Here is a 21,127-nt window from a genome sequence, read left to right as displayed (position 1 = left end):
ATGAACCCTTCAGTTGTCTTGCTTTGTCAAAAGTTACGACACAGTCAACTGGTTTTGCTCTGAGTGAACAGTGCAGCTGGCCTCTCTGGCCACAGCCCCCAACAGTACATGGCTGGAGGGAGTGAGAGAGAGAAAGGGGGGAGGGATGGAGGGTTAGCTGGCTAAACTCTGTGGGGTGTCCGGTGTCACCGCATGTCAGCAGGAAGAGCATTGGAGAGAAATAGAGAGGTGTACTCTTCCACACAATTTCCAAGCATCAGTTGTCACGGCTTGGGGTAGGCATTAGTGAGGGAGAGTGGGAGCTGTGTTATGTACAGTGTATTTCCGACTGAAGAGTGAAAAGTCACTGCCATGCCACATGATCGGCATGCAGTCAATAAAGCCAGACAAGAAACAAATAAATTACTTGATTATGACATGCAGCTCTATCTGCTGCTATTTACTCAAACTGGTTTTCAAGCTTATTCTTGCAAAGCATCTGCACACGCTCCTCTGTGCTGTGTTTGTGTGGCTGCTTTCGTATGTCAGTGCATGGTGAGTGTGTTCACTGCCTTGAGGATTTATTTTTATTTCTTCTTTTCAACACTTTTCATACAAATCCTTTTTACAGAACGTTTAAAGAAGTATTAGGAGTTTATTGTTATTGTTTAGTAGCCACAAGAAGTGATTAGCATAGACTCAATCCTGTTGTTTGTGTGTCTCTGTGTGAGTGTATGGGGGAGGGGGGGGTGTGGTCACCCCTCCCGTGACCGGACACCTGCAATGTACGGACAGTTTTGCTATGGCCCAAGGGTGTCCGTTCATGAGAGGGACTGCTGTATGCAAGTCTCCTATTTCCTGTCACTTCACTTTTCTCTACCCCAAGACAGTGTATGGCTGCTCAAGTGGTGGAGTGATGCTCAGAGTACTGGTTTTATTGTTCTACCAGCAAAAAAAACACCTCGTAGTTCTAAAAACAACCGGTAGGTCAAATCGGCAGCCAATTTTGTTCCGGTAATTTCTTGTTTCAACCGGTTAAAATACCGGTAAATACCAGTTAACGCCAATACTGGTGTGTCCCTGTGGAGAGGCAGAACAAGACGCAGCCCACATCCTACAGGATTGCAGGACTCTCCAGCCCCTGAGGACAGAGATTTGGACCAGGCCGACGGCCCTCCAAGACAAGCTGCACGGTCCCGTGGAGGCTCTGCAAAACCACCAGCTTCATATCCGGACCTGGACTCCAAGTGTACAAAATGGTGATCGACAAGAAGAAGACCAGGCGTGATATACTGAGAATACTATGCTTGGAATAATTGAACATTAATTTTCTTACCATTAAGGTGTTCTTGGTGTGTGATGTCATACCGCAAATCAAGCTTTATGCTTGGGGAAATGTTAGACAATTTGTGATTGTTGCTTGGAAGGGGCAAGGGTTGGTAAGGGAGCGCCGAGTTCAGAAATGGCTGAATGTGCACATGAGTAAGCTTCAGGCTTGATGATGTTTTGATCATACATGTACTGTTTGTGTCTTTCTCCAGACCCGACCTTTACTGGTGGAAGGGACAGAGTCGACGCACGGCCGAGTTTGGAACTTTCCCTCGCAACATTGTGGACGTGCAGAGACGACTTGGAAGTAAGACGCTCTAACTTTTCCTCTATTCATCCTTGGAAGTAAGACGCTCTAACTTTTCCTCTATTTATCCTTGGAAGTAAGACGCTCTAACTTTTCCTCTATTTATCCTTGGAAGTAAGACGCTCTAACTTTTTCTTTTTCTAACCTTGGAAATAAGACACTCAAACCGTTTCCTCTATATATCACTGGAAGTAAGATGCTCTAACTTTTCCTCTATTTATCCTTGGAAATAAGACGCTTTAACTTTTCCTCTATTTATCCTTGGAAGTAAGACGCTCAAACCGTTTCCTCTATTTATCCTTGGAAATAAGACGCTCTAACTTTTCCTGTATTTATTCTTGGAAGTAAGACACTCTAACTTTTCCTCTATTTATCCTTGGAAGTAAGACGCTCAAACCGTTTCCTCTTTTTATCCTTGGAAATAAGACGCTCTTACTTTTCCTCTCTCTAACCTTGGAAATAAGACACTAACTTTTCCTCTATTTATCCTTGGAAGTAAGACGCTCTAACTTTTCCTCTTTCTAACCTTGGAAGTAAGACGCTCTAACTTTTCCTCTTTCTAACCTTGGAAGTAAGACGCTCTAACTTTTCCTCTTTCTAACCTTGGAAGTAAGACGCTCTAACTTTTCCTCTATTTATCCTTTGCTTTCTTGCTTCTAGCTTTCTTTCATTATGTTCGCAGCATATTTGGCAGCTCCGTGCCGCTTTGATGTCATATTTTTCTCCTCACAGGGTTGTCCTTCGCTTCCGCCAAAACTCTGAACATGCATAATTTTTTTAAGGGCAGACACCACAGTGAAAAAAATTATTTTCTTGTTCCCTGGTCATTCCCGTTTTCTTTCTGATTCTGGATTTTGAACCTCTTCTGGTTACTCTGATGACAGAGGCATAATCTCTCTCTCTAAATCAGTTTTCATGCACAAGCTCCTACGTGACCAAGCACCCGAATATCTAACTCACTTGTTTCAATCAACTCCTTCTCGGTATTCCACCTTCAAGCATAATCTGGCCTGCCCGAAGCCACGCATTGACATATTTAAAACTAGTCTTTCATACTCGGGAGCCTATGTCTGGAACTCCCTACCTACATGCTTAAAATCGATCAGTAACCTTAAAACATTCAAAACACATCTGCAAAAATACATTCAAACATCACTTTACAGACATGGGACTGGTCCGATTTTTATCGGAATTCCGATATTTTCCTTAGCTCACAGACCATTCTTGAGATCGATGCAAATTCGTTGAGAAAAAAGGGGGGGGGAGGGGGGGTTGGTATGAACCGTTCAGCTGAAGCTGTCTGCGTCTGAAGTCAGTGCATTCGCACCCCAGCACTCGCGTGAACCCATAGGTGGTGGTATGAACCGTTCAGCTGAAGCTGTCTGCGACTGAAGTCAGTGCATTCGCACCCCAGCACTCGCGTGAACCCATAGCAGTATCATGGGTCGCGTTTGATTGGCTATTGATCTCCGACGATTATTGCCGAGGCTTAATTATTCACCGATGGCGGTTTGTGGGTTGTTTTGATTAGCTCCCGATCTCCAAACACCGAAGGTGAACAATGTAGCATCATGGCGTCTGGATTCCATATTGTTTTGTCGGCTGTGGAAGCTCTTACGATCGACGACCAAAGTGTGAAAAACAAGTGGAAAGCCAACTGGCTGTCAGAAGAAGTGACTGTCACTATCAACAAGAAAGAAAGGCGCCAGCTCATTGGCGACAGTATCGCCAAAATATCCATTCCCGGTCAGGCCGTGTGCACGTGGTGCGACAACGGCCACTGCGTGGTGAAATACGGACTTGGTGGAAAAAAGGTGTTGGTTCGTCACATTGAAAGCAAGAAGCACAGAGGGCTCTTGGAAGCACGTCTCTCTCTCTCTCTCTCTCTCTCTCTCTCTCTCTCTCTCTCTCTCTCTCTCTCTCTCTCTCTCTCTCTCTCTCTCTCTCTCTCTCTCTCTCTCTCTCTCTCTCTCTCTTTCCCTCCATCCTGTCTGCGCTGAGCCGATGACCCGCAGTTGCTGGTAGGCCTGAATAAGGAAAATTAACACCTCAACTCAAGGCAAAACAACCGATTTATAGATTAGAACCTTTTTTTTTTGGGGTGGTGGGGAGAGGAGGTGCACTCTGTTCAGACATTGTAGCAGCTTTGATGAGTTATCTTGATTGCTTTTTGGCTCACGTAAGTGTAGCCTATGCGATCGTAACTTTGTCTGTCTGTGCGTGTGTGCGTGTGTGTGTATGTCTGTGGTAGAAACTTTAACATTTGAAGACGTCACATTATGGCGTAAGAGGGTTAGACGTCACGCGAAGGAATTACTGAAAGTCTCGGTCATTGTCATTTTGAGCGAGCCGAGACTAGTTGGCAGTCGTGTCCCTGTAAGTTACAGGCTACATGCAGACAGACAGATCTAGATCTATAGTGTCTCGCTTTCTTGCACAGTGTCACCTATGCTTACTGTGTGTGTGTGTATGTGTGACGGAGTGATTGAGTTTGTGTTACTGTTTGTCGATTTCTTACGTGAGCCTTGAAGGCTTCGCCTCTTGTTTTTTCTACATTGTCATTATCATGTGATTACAGGCACCTGTGGATGTGAAGCAAAATGTTTTGTTTAAAATGCTAAAACATATTATTCTTGTGGTTTTTATAGCTTTTTAAAAAGGCATGATCTATTTTTTTGCTATCAGGAGAGGCCCCAAAATGGCCTTTATAATTCTAAAATTCATTTTCCGTCAGGGGGGCAAAGCCCCCCTGAACCCCCCACCGGGGCGTTGCCCCTGGACCCCACCAGGGGCCTGAGCGGCCCCTGGACCCCGGCTTAGTTTCCTACTTTTTGAACATTTGCTGGTCTCATGCCTGACTTTAATGTGATGTGCCTGGTTGCTCAAACGTATGTATGCCTTCTATCCTGATATGTGCATGTGTGTGTCTTGCGTCAACTTGGTGTGTGTTCTGATAATGTATGGTTGTATTGCCCGTATTGTGATATCTGTATATCACATGTCTGTAAAGAATGATCTTATTCTTATATTACTATTATTGCGTGTGTCTGCGTTTCATCATAAAAAGTTTGTTCCTATGTATTCCCATTTCGATTATAACCATTTTGTTTGCTTAGATCAGGACTAGCTGTAAGAAAGGTCCTACGGACCTAATGCTATCTTTCCTGTAATAAAGTTCAAAGTTCAAAGTTCTCTCTCTCTCTCACTCACTCACTCTCTCTCTCTCTCTCTCTCTCTCTCTCTCTCTCTCTCTCTCTCTCTCTCTCTCTCTCTTCTGTCTCTGTCTCTCTCTCTCTCAGTCTCTCTCTTTCTCTGTCTTTGTCTCTCTCTCTCTCAGATGATCACCTTTACTCCTGTTTCCTGTTGCCCTCATCTCTCTCTCTCTCTCTTCTGTCTCTGTCTCTCTCTCTTTCTGTCTCTGTCTCTCTCTCTCTTTCTGTCTCTGTCTCTCTCTTTGTCTCTCTATCTCTCTCTCTCTCTCTCTCTCTTTCTCTGTCTTTGTCTCTCTATCTCTATCTCTCTTTGTCTCTGTCTCTCCGGCTGTCTCTCGCTCTCTTCTGTCTCTCTCTCTCTCTCTCTCTCTCTCTCTCTCTCTCACACACACCCTTTCTCTCATGTCCTTCTGTAATAAAGTGTTCTAGTTCTCTCTCTCTCTCTCTCTCTCTCTCTCTCTCTCTCTCTCTCTCTCTCTCTCTCTCTCTCTCTCTCCCCCCCCCCCCTCTCTTTCTCTCCCCCTCTCTCTCTTTCTCTCCCCCTCTCTCTCTCTTTCTCTCCCCCTCTCTCTCACACTCTCTCCCCCCCCCCCTCTCTCTTTCACGCTCTCTTAAATTCTCACTCCTTTGTGAATCATTTCAACATTGTAACAAAGCATTGTCTAAAAGCGATGTAAAAGATGTAAAGAAAGCGGTGACATGTAATGTATGCTACCGTCTACAACCTTTCACAAGTGATCACACTGTCACCGCGTTGTGTTTCTGGTGTCAGATGATCACCTTTACTCCTGTTTCCTGTTGCCCTCATCACCTGCCACCCCCACACATACACCCCACCCCACCCCCACACACCCACATACAGGCAGCTAGAGTGTGTGAATTAAGGCCCGGCTAAGTTCATGTCCACACCACAAAACAGTGAGGTATTGATTTTTGGCCCTGGGAAAAAGGCTCTGGGAGATGTGCTGGCAGCGCTGCACTGAGTTGGGGGACAGCTAGGTCTGATGGCGCTCAAAGATGTTTGCATGCACCATGTAAAGTGAGGGATGTTTCTGGTGTCTGCAACTTTAACGACAACCCGTTTATAAAGCGTCTTTGATGCTCAAAGATGTTTGCATGCAACGTGTAAAGTGAGGGATGTTTCTGGTGTCTGCAACTTTAACGACAACCCGTTTGTAAAGCGTCTTTGATGCTCAAAGATGTTTGCATGCAACGTGTAAAGTGAGGGATGTTTCTGGTGTCTGCAACTTTAACGACAACCCGTTTGTAAAGCGTCTTTGATGCTCAAAGATGTTTGCATGCAACGTGTAAAGTGAGGGATGTTTCTGGTGTCTGCAACTGTAACGACATCCAGTTTGACAAGCGTCTTTGACGGAAGGTGATGAAAGAAGAAAGCGGCTAGCGCTCTTATTGTGATGACAAGTTGTGGAGACTGAGGAAGCCACTGGAGAAGGCTCAAGGGTGACACAATGTTAAAAATGTCAACTTGATTAAGACGGTAGTTAGGAAGGGTTCATATCATTATTTCTACAAAATTAAAAAAATCATATCACACAAAAAAACAAGAAAGTGTTTTTATTTTGTGTGAACCCTGACAAACTGAGAGCAGCTAGGTACAGCGCCAACCTACTCTTGCTATGACAGTCACCTCCACCCTGTAGCAACTTGCCTTTAAACTGAACACAGGGCAATGAGTACAGCACCGTGTACCCTGGGTACGTACCCGGCCTACCCCGGGTATGACAGTCACCTGAGTTGTGCAGCGGCGTGCCTACATCCTGCAGGATCAATAGCAGACATTCGACGGCGCTCAGCTACCACCCTGTATCACGCTTCAGCCACCCACACTCAGAAACCCACAGTTAGATACCCTCGGGGAGAGATGTAGCACGCTACAGCCACCCACACTTTGATACCCACAGTTAGATACCCCATCACGGGTGTAGTAGCGTGGTGTGGCCGTGGCGTTGAGTGGAGTGTTGCGCATGGGAGGGAATGTTGATGATGTTGTGGTGATGTTGCCTGGCAAGGCTCTAGCCACGGCTCCTGGCGCCAGTGCGGGGGTCCAACTGATTTGATTGATTTGGTGCAGTGCTGCTACTCAACCCGTTCTTAGTTTCTGCTGTCGTAGACTCAAGTGTTTCACCTTGGGTGTGTTAATGACCGTGCAGACTGAATACAGCAAACTTACTTCCGTGGAGACTTGCTTATTTGAACACTTGCTTACTCTTTGAAGGCTTGCTTACTCTGAGACTTGCTTACTCTTTGAAGGCTTGCTTACTGAGATGGAGACTTGCTTGTCAGCCTGGAAAGGCTGAGAGAAAGGAGAGTTGACAGTGACGCTTGTGACAGCCAGTGTGCACTTGTTTACACACCATTCCTCCACATGTCCTTGCACCAGTGATTTAGCGACAGTGTATGAAAAAAAGAACCCGTTCTGCGGTCTGTGCTCAGATCTCAACACAAACTTCAGAATGATGCTTTTGACAATATTAGTGCCGTAATTGTCCACACAGTGTTGGTTATGTGAAGTCAGATTTGTCATCGGCTGAGGGAAGCGTTACCAGGGAATTGTGTCGCCCTGTTGCTTCTCACAGGTTTGAGCTCAGGTGAGGTGTCACTTTGCTTGTTTTGGGTCATTGAGTGTGTTCGCTACAGTGGCAACCCCTCAGGTGAGGTGTCACTTTGCTTGTTTTGGGTCATTGAGTGTGTTCGCTACAGTGGAACCCCCTTTTGAGACCTCCACAAATCTGAGAAAATCGGGTCTTAAAAAGGAGTGAATCTTAAAATGGGGGTATATTTACAGCGGTTATGAACAACAAGTCCGAGTAAACAGGTCTTAAACGGGAGGGAGTCTTAAATGGGGGGTGGGGGGGGGGGGGTGGGGGTGCCTTAAAGGGGGGCTCCACTGTATAGCATTTCTTGTTTGGGGTTGTTGACTGCATTCAATACTCATTTCTTGGTTTGGGTTGGGACTGCATTTAGTACGTAATTTCTTGGTTGGGGTTGTTAACTGCATTCAGTACGTCATTTCTTGTTTGGGGTTGTTGACTGCATTCAGTACGTCATTTCTTGTTTGGGGTTGTTGACTGCATTCAGTACGTCATTTCTTGTTTGGGGTTGTTGACTGCATTCAGTACATCATTTCTTGTTTGGGGTTGTTGACTGCATTCAGTACGTCATTTCTTGTTTGGGGTTGTTGACTGCATTCAGTACGTCATTTCTTGTTTGGGGTTGTTGACTGCATTCAGTACGTCATTTCTTGTTTGGGGTTGTTGACTGCATTCAGTACGTCATTTCTTGGTTTGGGTTGGGACTGCATTTAGTACGTCATTTCTTGGTTGGGGTTGTGACTGCATTTAGTACACGTATGCAAGCTGTGTTTTTATTTTGCTGGTGTTATCAAGGAGCTGTTGTCAGATTTTTAGATTACTGCTAGAAAAATGTACTGGTCAATGCGACCTTCAGTGAATCTGTGTGTGTGTGTGTGTGTGTGTGTGTGTGTGTGTGTGTGTGTGTGTGTGTGTGTGTGTGTGTGTGTGCAAACATGCGCATGTGTGTGTGTGTGTGTGTGTGTGTTTGTGTGTGTGTGTGTGTGTGTGTGTGTGTGTGTGCACATGTTGGCGTGTGTGCATGTGTGTGTGCAGAACCAGAAACAGTAGCAAAACATTAGCTGCACTCTGCACTCCAAGCGTACCCTACCAGGAATCACAAGAAACACAACATAACATCACATACACTGCAAGCTTCCCTCAGTGAAGATTAAGGGGAGGTGGGCCAGTGCACTACCTTTTTTTAAATTTTGAATGTTTTATTGTGTCTGAATGTTATTTTATGAAAGAAATGAACAAATGATGACAAAGAATAGTCACTTTTTGTATTTTTGGTTGCTGGTTTTTGTTTTACGCGACAAAAACAGTCAAAATACAGACAAAAGTGGAGTACAGGAGATACACGGATTTTCATCAGATGTGATTGTCACACTTCTAATTATTGTTTTATTTTATCCTTCTGGGTATGCTCCAGGGGATTACGAAGCAGATCTTGTTTATTATATTTATATTTGGAGTTAGGAACACTTCTTTGTTACAACTGTCAAACTTTAGGGTAACGCTTGGGAAATTATTTTTTGAAATAATCTGGATATGACTATAATAAAATTTCAGCAAAATCCCTTCGTAATCCCCCAGAATGTTATATTCTGCACAAACTACAAAAGAAAATATTGCTTTAGCTAAATTACAGCATAGATATCCCTTGACAGGATCGCCAACTCTGCGCGCGCGCCAACGCTGGCCCTGTTTCGAACTCCCGTCTGCGGCTGCGAGAGGTTTTGACAGTAACTTTACTTCCGGTGCAGTCTTTCAACACATGGAGAAGAAGGAGAATTTCGAAGGGGAGGTGGAGTTTGTGGCTGAGGTATGTGAAAAGCAAACAAAGCAATACAAAAAGATCATTGCTGATGATTGAAATGAGTCATGTGAATCAACAATTAAGATTGATTGTGGACGGCACGTCATTATTTTTGTTTTTAACACTTGAAACGCGAGAGCATCTGACACACTGGTAAATCCGAAGCTGTGCACGCAAGCTGATCAGCAGATCGTTTTTCTGCAGAATTCTCGCTCACATCGGCCACTATTTTAGCTCAGCGAACCGACAAATTTGCAACAGAACAATTTCTGAATGTTAGAAATTCGGCTGTAGATTTATAGATACCCTTTCTATTCCATGGTTGTTGTTTTTTCAGGGGGAAAGTACCGACATCTCAATCGCTGAAAAGATGACAGCATCACCACAAAAGAAACTCCAAGAATTGCCAAAAGTAAGTAAATATATTGACAGATCTATGTAAAAGACTATGAAAATTTAGAACTGGAACAACAGATATTCAAGAAATAACCGATAAGTGATATATTATAACTGAACCATTGATTGATTTGAATACATGTACATCATGCATGGAAGTTAAAAATGGTGCAGGAACTGAAGTCAGATCAACACATCAAAAAGATCAGTGCAACATATTTGTTTTCTTTCCCCTCCAGCATAATTCTGTTTTGATATATGCTTGATGTCTTCTGTTGTTTTTAAATTCATTGTCACTTCTAAATTGCATGCTTTATTGCAGAACGCTTGTGCATCTATCAAGAATGACAACTACCTTTCACCGGAGCTCAGAGGGCTTGTCGACCAATTCAGTAATTGAAAAGTAAGTTTTTGAGTAAGGCGATATAAAAAAAATCAGCTTGCAAAGTCCCAGTACCTGAAAGATCACTTTCATTCATAGTTTTCAAGCAAAAATACTGCTTCGTTGCACAGAGAGGCTACTGTTTACAAATATTTTAGGTACATGCCTGCCACTACAATATTTCATGTGTTTTTTAGGATCATTGATAGCACATGTCATAGTTGAAAGACATAATAAGGATTCATGAAAGTGGTTTGTCAACACGTTCTATAACGACAAATGGAATACAAAAATTTAATAAGTTCACATCCATTCATGTAAAGTGTAGTTTTTGGTTGTTGTCGTGTGTTGTTGGTTTTGATTGTGTGCATGCATCTACATCTTCAGTTTCACTCTTGGGTTGATTTCTGCTATATTTGTGTGTTGTTTTATTTATAATATTTTATTTTCTGTGTTTTAGGTGCAGATCTGGAAGAGAAACTTCTGCTTCTTCATGACTGCCTAGTTCCCTGAGGCAAGGTTGGGAATGCTGCCAAGGAGAAGGCGTGGGCCAGGTACTACTCTGCTTTTTGAGTCACTTGAGAAAAAGTGACTCTATGTAATCGGTCAGTGTTAGTCTGTCCGGCCGGCCGTCCGGCCGGCCGTCCGGCCGGCCGTCCGTAGACACCACCTTAACGTTGGACTTTTCTCGGAAACTATCAAAGCGATCGGGCTCATATTTTGTTTAGTCGTGACCTCCAATGACCTCTACACTTTAACGATGGTTTCGTTGACCTTTGACCTTTTTCAAGGTCACAGGTCAGCGTCAAAGGAAAAATTAGACATTTTATATCTTTGACAAAGTTCATCGGATGTGATTGAAACTTTGTAGGATTATTCTTTACATCAAAGTATTTACATCTGTAGCCTTTTACGAACGTTATCAGAAAAACAAGGGAGATAACTAGCCTTTTCTGTTCGGCAACACACAACTTAACGTTGGGCTTTTCTCGGAAACTATAAAAGTGACCGGGCTCAAATTTTATGTGAACGTGACTCATTGTGTTGTGAATAGCAATTTCTTCCTGTCCATCTGATGCCTCATATAATATTCAGAACTGCGAAAGTGACTCGATCGAGCGTTTGCTCTTCTTGTTCAACCCAGCATTCAGGCATTACTGAGTTGACAATATCCCCTGCAGTTTCAGCCTGGATTGCCTTGAACATGTTTATACTGTTGGTGTCTTAAAGGCCTATGAAGAAAAACTAGGGAACCAGTAAGTGCATTAGAAATCAAAGAGGATGAAGAGGACAATGCAAAGTATGTTGGAGGATGTGTTGCCAAAAAGCTAAAACAGAGAGTTTGGTGTCTCCAAAAGAGTGCGTACAGAGATGAGAAATTGCAGTGTTTGGAAGCCATGACTTGCGCACCTGAATCCTACAGTGAAACCACCCCTGACATGACAAGCATGCTGAACAAGGGCAAACTGACATGACAAGCATGCTGAACAAGGGCAAACTGACCTTTGCCAAGCCCAATGTATTGCAGATGTGTCTGTCCATGCAACACAAAGCAGAAATCTTAAACAGAATGAGGCAAAGCGTTGATGATATCAAATAACCAAAGGGAAGTAATTGCTCTTTATTCATACGACATGACTGTGTAATAGAGTAAGCGAGAGTTGTACAAAACCTTTTCTCCTGGCACCTGAGAGAATAACAAGCATTGAAATATACAAGCGACTTTCATCCTCTCGTGCCAGGAGAAAAGGTTGCGTACAACTCTCGCTTAATCTATTACACATGTCGTATGCATAAAGAGCGATTACTTCCCTTTGGTGATTTGATGTCCATGGAACATATTTTCTGGGAAACCTGTGCATCAACACACAGGCAAAAGCAGATGACTTTATTGAACCATGCAGGAACAGTGATGCTGTTCCGGTGTGTTTTTATGACACTTTGTATTCATTTGATCTTTCACAAGCTGTTCAAGAAGACACTTTGCAAAATGTTCTGTTTTTTTTTAAATAAGACTCCACCACAAACTGAAGACAATGATGGACAAAATGAAATGTACATGGAAAGAAAAGACTGAGGAAAAAGCTGAAAACATACAATGTTGGACAAAATGAAATGCACATGGAAAGAAAGGAGTTTGAGGAAAAAGCTGAAAACATACAATGTTGAGAACAATCAGGAAGGATCTCTGTAGTGTGTTGTGTATGATCTTTCTTCATGCAGTACAAACTATCCTATCTGATCAAGTGCATGTACATTGAATTTGAACTTCTTGATTGTTGTCTTAGGTGTCAATTTTTTGTGTTAAAATGTACTTCTCTTCCTATTTGGTTCAGTATTGTATCACATGTATGGCTTGTTCAGTGCCTGTTCTGTATTTTCATGAGTCCATGTAAATTTAAGTCTGCAACATGAAAAATTGAAACATATTCATTTTGCTATGGTTCAAACCTAATTCCTTTATGTACTTGTTCAAAATATAATTTTGACAGCGAGATATTTTGCAAACAGTTTTCATTTCAAAATCAATTGTCAGCCACTTGATAAATGTCTTGCATCGATGCATCTGATTGTTTTTATGTTGACCACTATGTACACTGGAATTTGCTTTGCTTTCCTAATAGAACATGTTCAGTCGCATACCAGCAACACTTTGTTATAACCTTGAATGGTTGAAAACGACGTTAAACACCAAATAAAGAAAGAAAGAAAGCAACACTTTGTTAACGTTTGAATGGAATTGGAAGTTGTATGAACTCAAATAGAGCATATGTATCTTTGGTCACAGTGACACACACACACACCATACAGTGACAATTAATGCAGGGCCGGACTAGGGCTACCGGGAGGGGGGGGGGGGGGGTATGCAACCCCCCCCCCCTCCCCAACCTAAACATGTACCTCACTTATTTAAAAAAAATGTATTATTGTTTATTTTATGCTGTTTCATGCAAGAAGCAACCATTTTCCTATCTCAGAATATGACCTACCCTTCCCCTGACCCCAACAAGGGGCAGAGGAACATCCCCCTGGACCACCACTGGCAACCCCCCCCCCCCCCCCCTCCTCTTTGCTTAGTCCGGCCCTGTAATGTACCAACATTCACTATCTCACTCAGTCTCAATTCGCACAATTTGACACAAGAAAGATTCCTATTCATACACATGCATATATTTAATCAATGAAGTAGATACATTCTCAAACAAAGTTTCAACATGTTGCACCCAAATTAAAGCATAAATTCTTGTGACATTTAATTTAATTAATTAATTAACGGGAATTAATCAATGCTTTAATTTGGGAGTTTAAAATTTGTCGCAATAATTTCTTGGTCAAGTTTATTTACATTCTCTGCTAAAGAGCTTTACAGTCAAATCCAATTTTCCACACCTAACCTATAAAACACAACATTCCAAATGAAAAAAAAATAAAAAATCATTCTCTTGGCTCAGAATTGGTGTTGATTAATTGTAACACAAAGCAATTTACTGAAAATGTTACTTGTCACTCACTTCAACACTGTCGCCAAGCCAGTCTAAACTGCAGCACGCTGCTTCAGGAGGGACTTTTTCCTTTACACTTTAAATCCAAACACCATCGGCTGCGTAGAAAAATCACTGAAAATGCTGACTCAAAGTCAAACCTTAACCAAGCTGGCCTCCAGGCTCCAGCACAACAACCTTAACCACCTGGTTCCCCTTGTTCTTCGCGAGGCACCACGACTCGGGAAGCTGCTGTACATCACGACACAGTTCTTCAAAGTTGTAGTTGCAACAACCTCTGGCAATTCTGGTGCGGGACGGAATGTCTGAAAAAAAGCAGAACAATAAACCCTTAGTAAAACTAAATTTCTAGAGAAATAAGTCTAACTGTCTATACAAATAGCTGGATGATAGCTATTAATGGCAGTTGATAGACGTTTGAAGTTGAACGATTTGGTGGAGAATAGGTCGACAAGCTCTCTGAGCTCCGGTGAAAGGCAGTTGAAAGGCAGAAAGAACAAGCGTTCTGCAATAAAGCATGCAATTTAGAAGTGACAATGAATTTAAAAACAACAGAAGACATCAAGCATATAGACTATATCAAAACAGAATTATGCAAGAGGGGAGAGAAAACAAATATATTGCACTGATCTTTTTGATGTGTTGATCTGACTTCAGTTCCTGCACCATTTTTAACTTCCATGCATGATGTACATTCAAATCAATCAATGGTTCAGTTATAATATATCACTTATCGGTTATTTCTTGAATATCTGTTGTTCCAGTTCTAAATTTTCATAGTCTTTTACATAGATCTGTCAATATTTTTACTTACTTTTGGCAATTCTTGGAGTTTCTTTTGTGGTGATGCTGTCATCTTTTCAGCGATTGAGATGTCGGTACTTTCCCCCTGAAAAAACAACAACCATGGAATAGAAAGGGTATCTATAAATCTACAGCCGAATTTCTAACATTCAGAAATTGTTCTGTTGCAAATTTGTCGGTTCGCTGAGCTAAAATAGTGGCCGATGTGAGCGAGAATTCTGCAGAAAAACGATCTGCTGATCAGCTTGCGTGCACAGCTTCGGATTTACCAGTGTGTCAGATGCTCTCGCGTTTCAAGTGTTAAAAACAAAAATAATGACGTGCCGTCCACAATCAATCTTTATTGTTGATTCACATGACTCATTTCAATCATCAGCAATGATCTTTTTATATTGCTTTGCTTGCTTTTCACATACCTCAGCCACAAACTCCACCTCCCCTTCGAAATTCTCCTTCTTCTCCATGTGTTGAAAGACTGCACCGGAAGTAAAGTTACTGTCAAAATCGTCTTTTCCGCTTTCCGCTACTTGGTGAGCGCGCGCAACGAGTTGGCGATCCCGTCAATACACATCTATGATTACAGCCAGAGAAATCGCGTAACCCAAGACGTAACCGTAGGCAAAATGGCTGAACTGAGAAAAACGACATTGAAGATTGAACACCACAGAAACACTATTGAAACAGACACACAAGGACAAAACTGTGTTATGAATGAACAGCTTAGTTTATTTGAATTGCAAACTACTTAGCCTTTAGCACGCCAGCAGAGAATTTATGCGTCCATCCCTTCTTTCCCTCTGTCAACCAGCATGGGGATACTGCCCCAGCGCTAAACGTGTATCAATGACCCGATTCTCGTTTGTATTTGCATGCGAGAATAACGGTATTTTTAACGGAAAACTTACTTGAGCCAGAACGAGACTTATTTCCTTCCGTTATCTCGTCGATTTGTTGGTTTCCTCGAAGTTTTCTGCTTTTGTTTTTACATCGATACAGTACTTTGGTGCTTCGACAAGCAAGATGGAGGATGATGAGTTTGAAACTTTCGTTTGAGTTGTTTTTTGACAACAAATCGTACGTGGAATCTGAACGATTTACTGAGGAAGCTCTTCGCAATGAACTGTGTATCGCGGTGAAGAAAATGACACAGTTCGTCAAGACAGTGACGGAATTTACGAAAGTGCAGATTGATACAAACAGTTGCTGATCCAGTTTCGTTCGGGAAATGGCAGGCCCAGCAAACATTACCGATAATCTGATTGATGTTGGATACTTTCTCCTGTTTTTGTTTTTTTGCGTAGCAAATGCTCAACTTGCTTGTCGAGGAGATACTGCACAGAAACTGACTCAAATTCAGCGCAAAGCAAGCCAGTGCCGAGACGTAAAAAGTGTGCTGCATGGCGTGTTCGGTAATGGCGACCTGTGGATCTGCGTGGAGATCAAAGCTTTCCTCTGTATCGGAAACACCGACAGAATCCAAACTTTGGCCTAGTACCAGCGGAACTACTTGTTGTTGCTAACCGAACTAATAAATACATTGTCCTCTTTCTTATTTCGAGCCATTGTTATCGTATCAAAGGTTGTTTTTCAAGGAAAAATTCGCTTTCGGTTGTCACCGATCGTTTGATGTGTAACCAGGATGTTGTAAAACCGAGTGAACTTCGGGTGTTCCCGTCATGGCCGAGAGTCTCTTCGGTAGTTTCCGTATGCAAAATTCGTAAGCTGAGCATGCGCACTCACAAAGTAAACTGGTTCCCGATTTCGGTTTATGAAACGAACCAATGGATGTCGAGTACCTTCCAAATAAGGACATTTCCGTTCGATTACGATTGCTGCCTTTGCAACGGACAAGTGGCTGAGTGAATGGAACATTCATCAAAACACTGATGTCATGTTATAGGTCAAGAGCTGCTGCGCAGTTTCGTATGTCGTGAATGCACTGTTTTGCTGAGGATAAAGCCGTAACTAGCCTTTGAAATGAGACATTTTTTGGCGGGGGAATATCGACTACAGAAGACAATCAATGCCACACATGTTCACATTTTGTCTTTATTGACAGATAAATAGGACACTTTTGACAAAAACACCGACACACATGGATGATAGGTATGTTATGGAAACATAATCTGCTAAAATACCCAAAACAGTGTTTTGAACGATTTGGTCAATTTTGCACTGGCCCACCTGCCCTTAATAGAGTCTGCAGGAAGAGGAAGAAGATGATTGCTTATTGATGAAGTGTTGCTGTCAATGAAAGGCAGGGGGGGGGGGGGGGGGCATGTATAGAACATATTGGGAGCAAGGGAAATGGGACAGGTTTGATTGGTGAGAGTATGGATGAAATGCCTGTGCAGCAAATGAGCGGGGAGGGGAGGTAGGGCATGAATGGTGGTGTAGAGGCAGGGAGGGGAGGTAGGGCATGAATGGTGGTGTAGAGGCGGCGAGGGGAGGTAGGGCATGAATGGTGGTGTAGAGGCGGCGAGGGGAGGTAGAGCATGAATGGTGGTGTAGAGGCGGGGAGGGGAGGTAGGGCATGAATGGTGGTGTAGAGGCGGCGAGGGGAGGTAGGGCATGAATGGTGGTGTAGAGGCGGGGAGGGGAGGTAGAGCATGAATGGTGGTGTAGAGGCGGGGAGGGGAGGTAGGGCATGAATGGTGGTGTAGAGGCGGCGAGGGGAGGTAGAGCATGAATGGTGGTGTAGAGGCGGGGAGGGGAGGTAGGGCATGAATGGTGGTGTAGAGGCGGCGAGGCCTCTGATGAGTGAGGGTATTGATGATCTATGCTGGCAGGGAAAGTGAATGCACCATTGGAGGGCATGTTGAGTAGGGCATGTTGAGTAGGGCATGTTGAGTAGGGCATGTTGAGTTGGTTGGAAGCAAGGGGAAGGAGACAATTGATGATGTGGGGGTATTGATGATGTGGGGGGAATGGGAGGGGTGTGTGTACATGTGTGTATGTGTGTTTGTGTTTGTTTGTGTGCATCCATGTTGGTGTGTGTGTACGTGCATCCATGTTGGTGTGTGTTTATCCCTGTGTGTGTCCATGTGTGTGTGTGTGTGTGTGTCTGTGTGTGTCTGTGTGTGTCTGTGTGTGTGTGGTTATCATCAGGAGAAGGTGTTGTTGTTAAAAGAGAAGGGAGCTAGTCAATAAGGACACAGATCCCTGTCATTAGTTTACTGGCGTCATAATCAACCCTGCAAGAAACAAAAGGACACAGATCCCTGTCATCAGTTTACTGGCGTCATAATCAACCCTGCAAGAAACAAAAGGACAGAGATCCCTGTCATCAGTTTACTGGCGTCATAATCAACCCTGCAAGAAACAAAAGGACAGAGATCCCTGTCATTAGTTTACTGGCGTCATAATCGACCCTGCAAGAAACAAAAGGACAGAGATCCCTGTCATTAGTTTACTGGCGTCATAATCAACCCTGCAAGAAACAAAAGGACACAGATCCCTGTCATCAGTTTACTGGCGTCATAATCAACCCTGCAAGAAACAAAAGGACACAGATCCCTGTCATCAGTTTACTGGCGTCATAATCAACCCTGCAAGAAACACAAGGACAGAGATCCCTGTCATTAGTTTACTGGCGTCATAATCAACCCTGCAAGAAACACAAGGACAGAGATCCCTGTCATCAGTTTACTGGCGTCATAATCAACCCTGCAAGAAACACAAGGACAGAGATCCCTGTCATTAGTTTACTGGCGTCATAATCAACCCTGCAAGAAACACAAGGACACGCATCCCTGTCATCAGTTTACTGGCGTCATAATCAACCCTGCAAGAAACAAAAGGACACGCATCCCTGTCATCAGTTTACTGGCGTCATAATCAACCCTGCAAGAAACACAAGGACAGAGATCCCTGTCATTAGTTTACTGGCGTCATAATCAACCCTGCAAGAAACAAAAGGACACAGATCCCTGTCATTAGTTTACTGGCGTCATAATCAACCGTGCAAGAAACAAATAGAAAAAGAGAGGGAGGGAATTGTTGTTTCACAGACCTGGAAATAAGAGGAGATGAAAGGGGAATGGCATTTCTGTGTGGTGGAAGGAAGCTAGTTCAATAATTGCAGGAAGCAGCCTCCAGTTGTTTGGTGTGTGTGTGAGGGGCAAGTGATGGCTGTACTGTTAGCCAGAATGCACACTGCTGTTTGGTATTTATGGCAAGCAGTGTAAACACAACTATTGTGTGCTGGGAATACATGCGCATTGTTTTCAGTTTATGAGTTACGGTAAGATTTTGGGAAAGAGCTAGTGAGTGAATATGTGTTTCTGTGTCTGTGAGTGTGTCTGTGTGTGTGTGTACAGGAAGTGTCCTTTATAGAGCAGAACATGAAGTCTTAGTGTGTGTGTGTGTGTGTGACAGTGTGTGTGTGACAGTGTGTGTGTGTGTGCCCACGCGCTTGCGTGCGTGAGTGTGTGTGCGCTGGTTTTCTGTTGTTTTCATGTTCCTATATTTTTCTTGTTTATTTCTTCCTTGTCTATGGCCCTTCGTGGTCGGCTGGGCGTTAAGCAAACAAACAAACAAACAAATCTTCCTTGTCTGCTTTTTGTTTGTGCATGTTTGTAACCATTCTACTTTTACTCACACATCCTTTTCAGGTTAACAACAGCTGAGCTGTATCAAGACTCAAGACTTAAAATTGTACTGTCCTTATAAAAACAAGAAAAATTGCCATGCAGTGTTCGGCGGTTAATGTGCGGTAAAACAATCACGTCACACATTCTCAGCAAGAATTGATCGATCTGGACACTGGTCATTTTGACATAGGCTTTGCATAGAATTGATGCATTTACAAATAACTGAGCAAGACCTTTGTTGTTGTGCAGAAAGTGACAGTGTGACACAAGTGTGTTGGTGTGATGAAAGTGACGGTGTAACACAGTGTGTTGGTGTTGTCAAAGTGACGGTGTGTAACACAGTGTGTCTGTGTGTTTATGTTGCAGGTGTGGACATCAGCAGACCGTTAAAGAACAGCTTCATTCACACCGGCCATGGCGACGTGCTGGGGAACAACACCTGGGGCAACATCGCCTCCATTGATGAGTGAGTTTGTCTTTCTGTCTGTTTGTTGGATGTCCGTCCTTCCACCTATCCGTCTGTCTGTTTGTTGGATGTCCGTCCTTCCACCTATCCGTCCGTCTGTCTGTTTGTTGGATGTCCGTCCTTCCACCTATCCGTCTGTCTGTTTGTTGGATGTCCGTCCTTCCACCTATCCGTCTGTCTGCTTGTCTGGTATTTATTTGTTTGACTGTCAGCTTGTTGATCAGGTGTGTATACAGTATGCATGTTGATCAGGTGTGTATACAGTATGCATGTTGATCAGGTGTGTATACAGTATGCTTGTTGATCAGGTGTGTATACAGTATGCTTGTTGATCAATCAATCAATCGATCAATGACGCTTATATCGCGCATATTCCGTGGGTACAGTTCTAGGCGCTCTGCAGTGATGCCGTGTGAGATGAAATTTTATACGGCCAGTAATTGCAGCCATTTCGGCGCATATTTACCTTTCACGGCCTATTATTCCAAGTCACACGGGTATAGGTAGACAATTATTAACTGTGCCTAAGCAATTTTGCCAGGAAAGACCCTTTTGTCAATCGTGGGATCTTTAACGTGCACACCCAATGTAGTGTACACGGGGGGGGGGGGGGGGGGAGTTCGGACACCGAAGAGAGTCTGCACACAAAGTTGACTCTGAAATAAATTTCCGCCGAACCTGGGATCGAACTCACGCTGACAGCGGCCAACTGAATACAAATCCAGCGCACTACCAACTGAGCTATATCCCCGCCCCAAGGTGTGTATACAGTATGCATGTTGATCAGGTGTGTATACTGTATGCATGTTCAGAGTAGAAAGTTGAGGAGGAAAGTCGCCTGTTCATTTCAATGCTTGTTATTTTTATTTATTTATTTATTTATTTTATTTATTTTTTATTTACGAGGATTTATATCGCGCACGTATCTCACCACACAAGGCGACTCAAGGCGCATGTTACATATTAATGCCGTGTGAGATGGAATTTTTTACACAATATATCACGCATTCACACCGGCCAGTAGATCGACTGCCTTTAGGCGCTGCATCCACCTTTCACGGCCTATTATTCCAGGTCACACGGGTATTTTGGTGGACATTTTTATCTACGCCTATACAATTTTGCCAGGAAAGACCCTTTTGTCAATCGTGGGATCTTTAACGTGCATACCCCAATGTAGTGTACACGAAGGGACCTCGGTTTTTCGTCTCATCCGAAAGACTAGCACTTGAACCCACCACCTAGGTTAGGAAAGGGGGGAGAAAATTGCTAACGCCCTGACCCAGGGTCGAAGTCGCAACCTCTCGCTTCTTAGCGCAAGTGCGTTACCACTCGGCCACCCAGACCACTCAGACCACTCAGACCACTCAGGTGCCAGGAGCCTAGTTCCACATAGCTCTCACCTACTCTTGTTGCTTAAAGACCGCTTATGTTTCTTTGTTTTTCACAACCCTAAGAGTAGAAATGTTTTTCAGTGTTATTGAATAACTATCTCCATCTCTCAGTCTCTCCCCTTGTCAGTCCACCCCTCCTCTCCATCTCCCTGTCTCTCCCCTTGTCAGTCCACCCCTCCTCTCCATCTCTCTGTCTCTCCCCTTGTCAGTCCACCCCTCCTCTCCATCTCCCTGTCTCTCCCCTTGTCAGTCCACCCCTCCTCTCCATCTCTCTGTCTCTCCCCTTGTCAGTGCACCCCTCCTCTCCATCTCTCAGTCTCTCCTCTTGTCAGTCCACCCCTCCTCTCCAT

General features: G+C 43.6%; 1 protein-coding gene and 1 long non-coding RNA gene across 3 annotated transcripts in view; both read left to right on the top strand.

The window, feature by feature from the left end:
- Positions 1–21,127, top strand: part of LOC138977936 (activated CDC42 kinase 1-like) — a 105,611-nt gene that overhangs the window by 64,590 nt on the left and 19,894 nt on the right. Inside the window, exons 10-11 of the mRNA XM_070350544.1 lie at positions 1,521–1,615; positions 19,284–19,383. Coding sequence (XP_070206645.1) covers positions 1,521–1,615; positions 19,284–19,383 — 195 coding nt within the window. The remainder of the gene's footprint in view (positions 1–1,520; positions 1,616–19,283; positions 19,384–21,127) is intronic.
- On the top strand, positions 9,072–10,588 carry LOC138977940 (uncharacterized). 2 transcript variants are annotated; one of them, XR_011459526.1, is made up of 4 exons: positions 9,072–9,246; positions 9,578–9,652; positions 9,959–10,039; positions 10,479–10,588. It is a non-coding gene; the product is annotated as an uncharacterized lncRNA (long non-coding RNA). The 2 variants fall into 2 exon arrangements; XR_011459525.1 differs by lacking the exon at positions 9,072–9,246 and having other exon boundaries at positions 9,393–9,652.

Source organism: Littorina saxatilis, linkage group LG10 (assembly GCF_037325665.1).
Source record: "Littorina saxatilis isolate snail1 linkage group LG10, US_GU_Lsax_2.0, whole genome shotgun sequence".
NCBI lineage: Eukaryota > Metazoa > Mollusca > Gastropoda > Littorinimorpha > Littorinidae > Littorina > Littorina saxatilis.
This window is presented reverse-complemented; position numbering and strand designations above follow the sequence as displayed.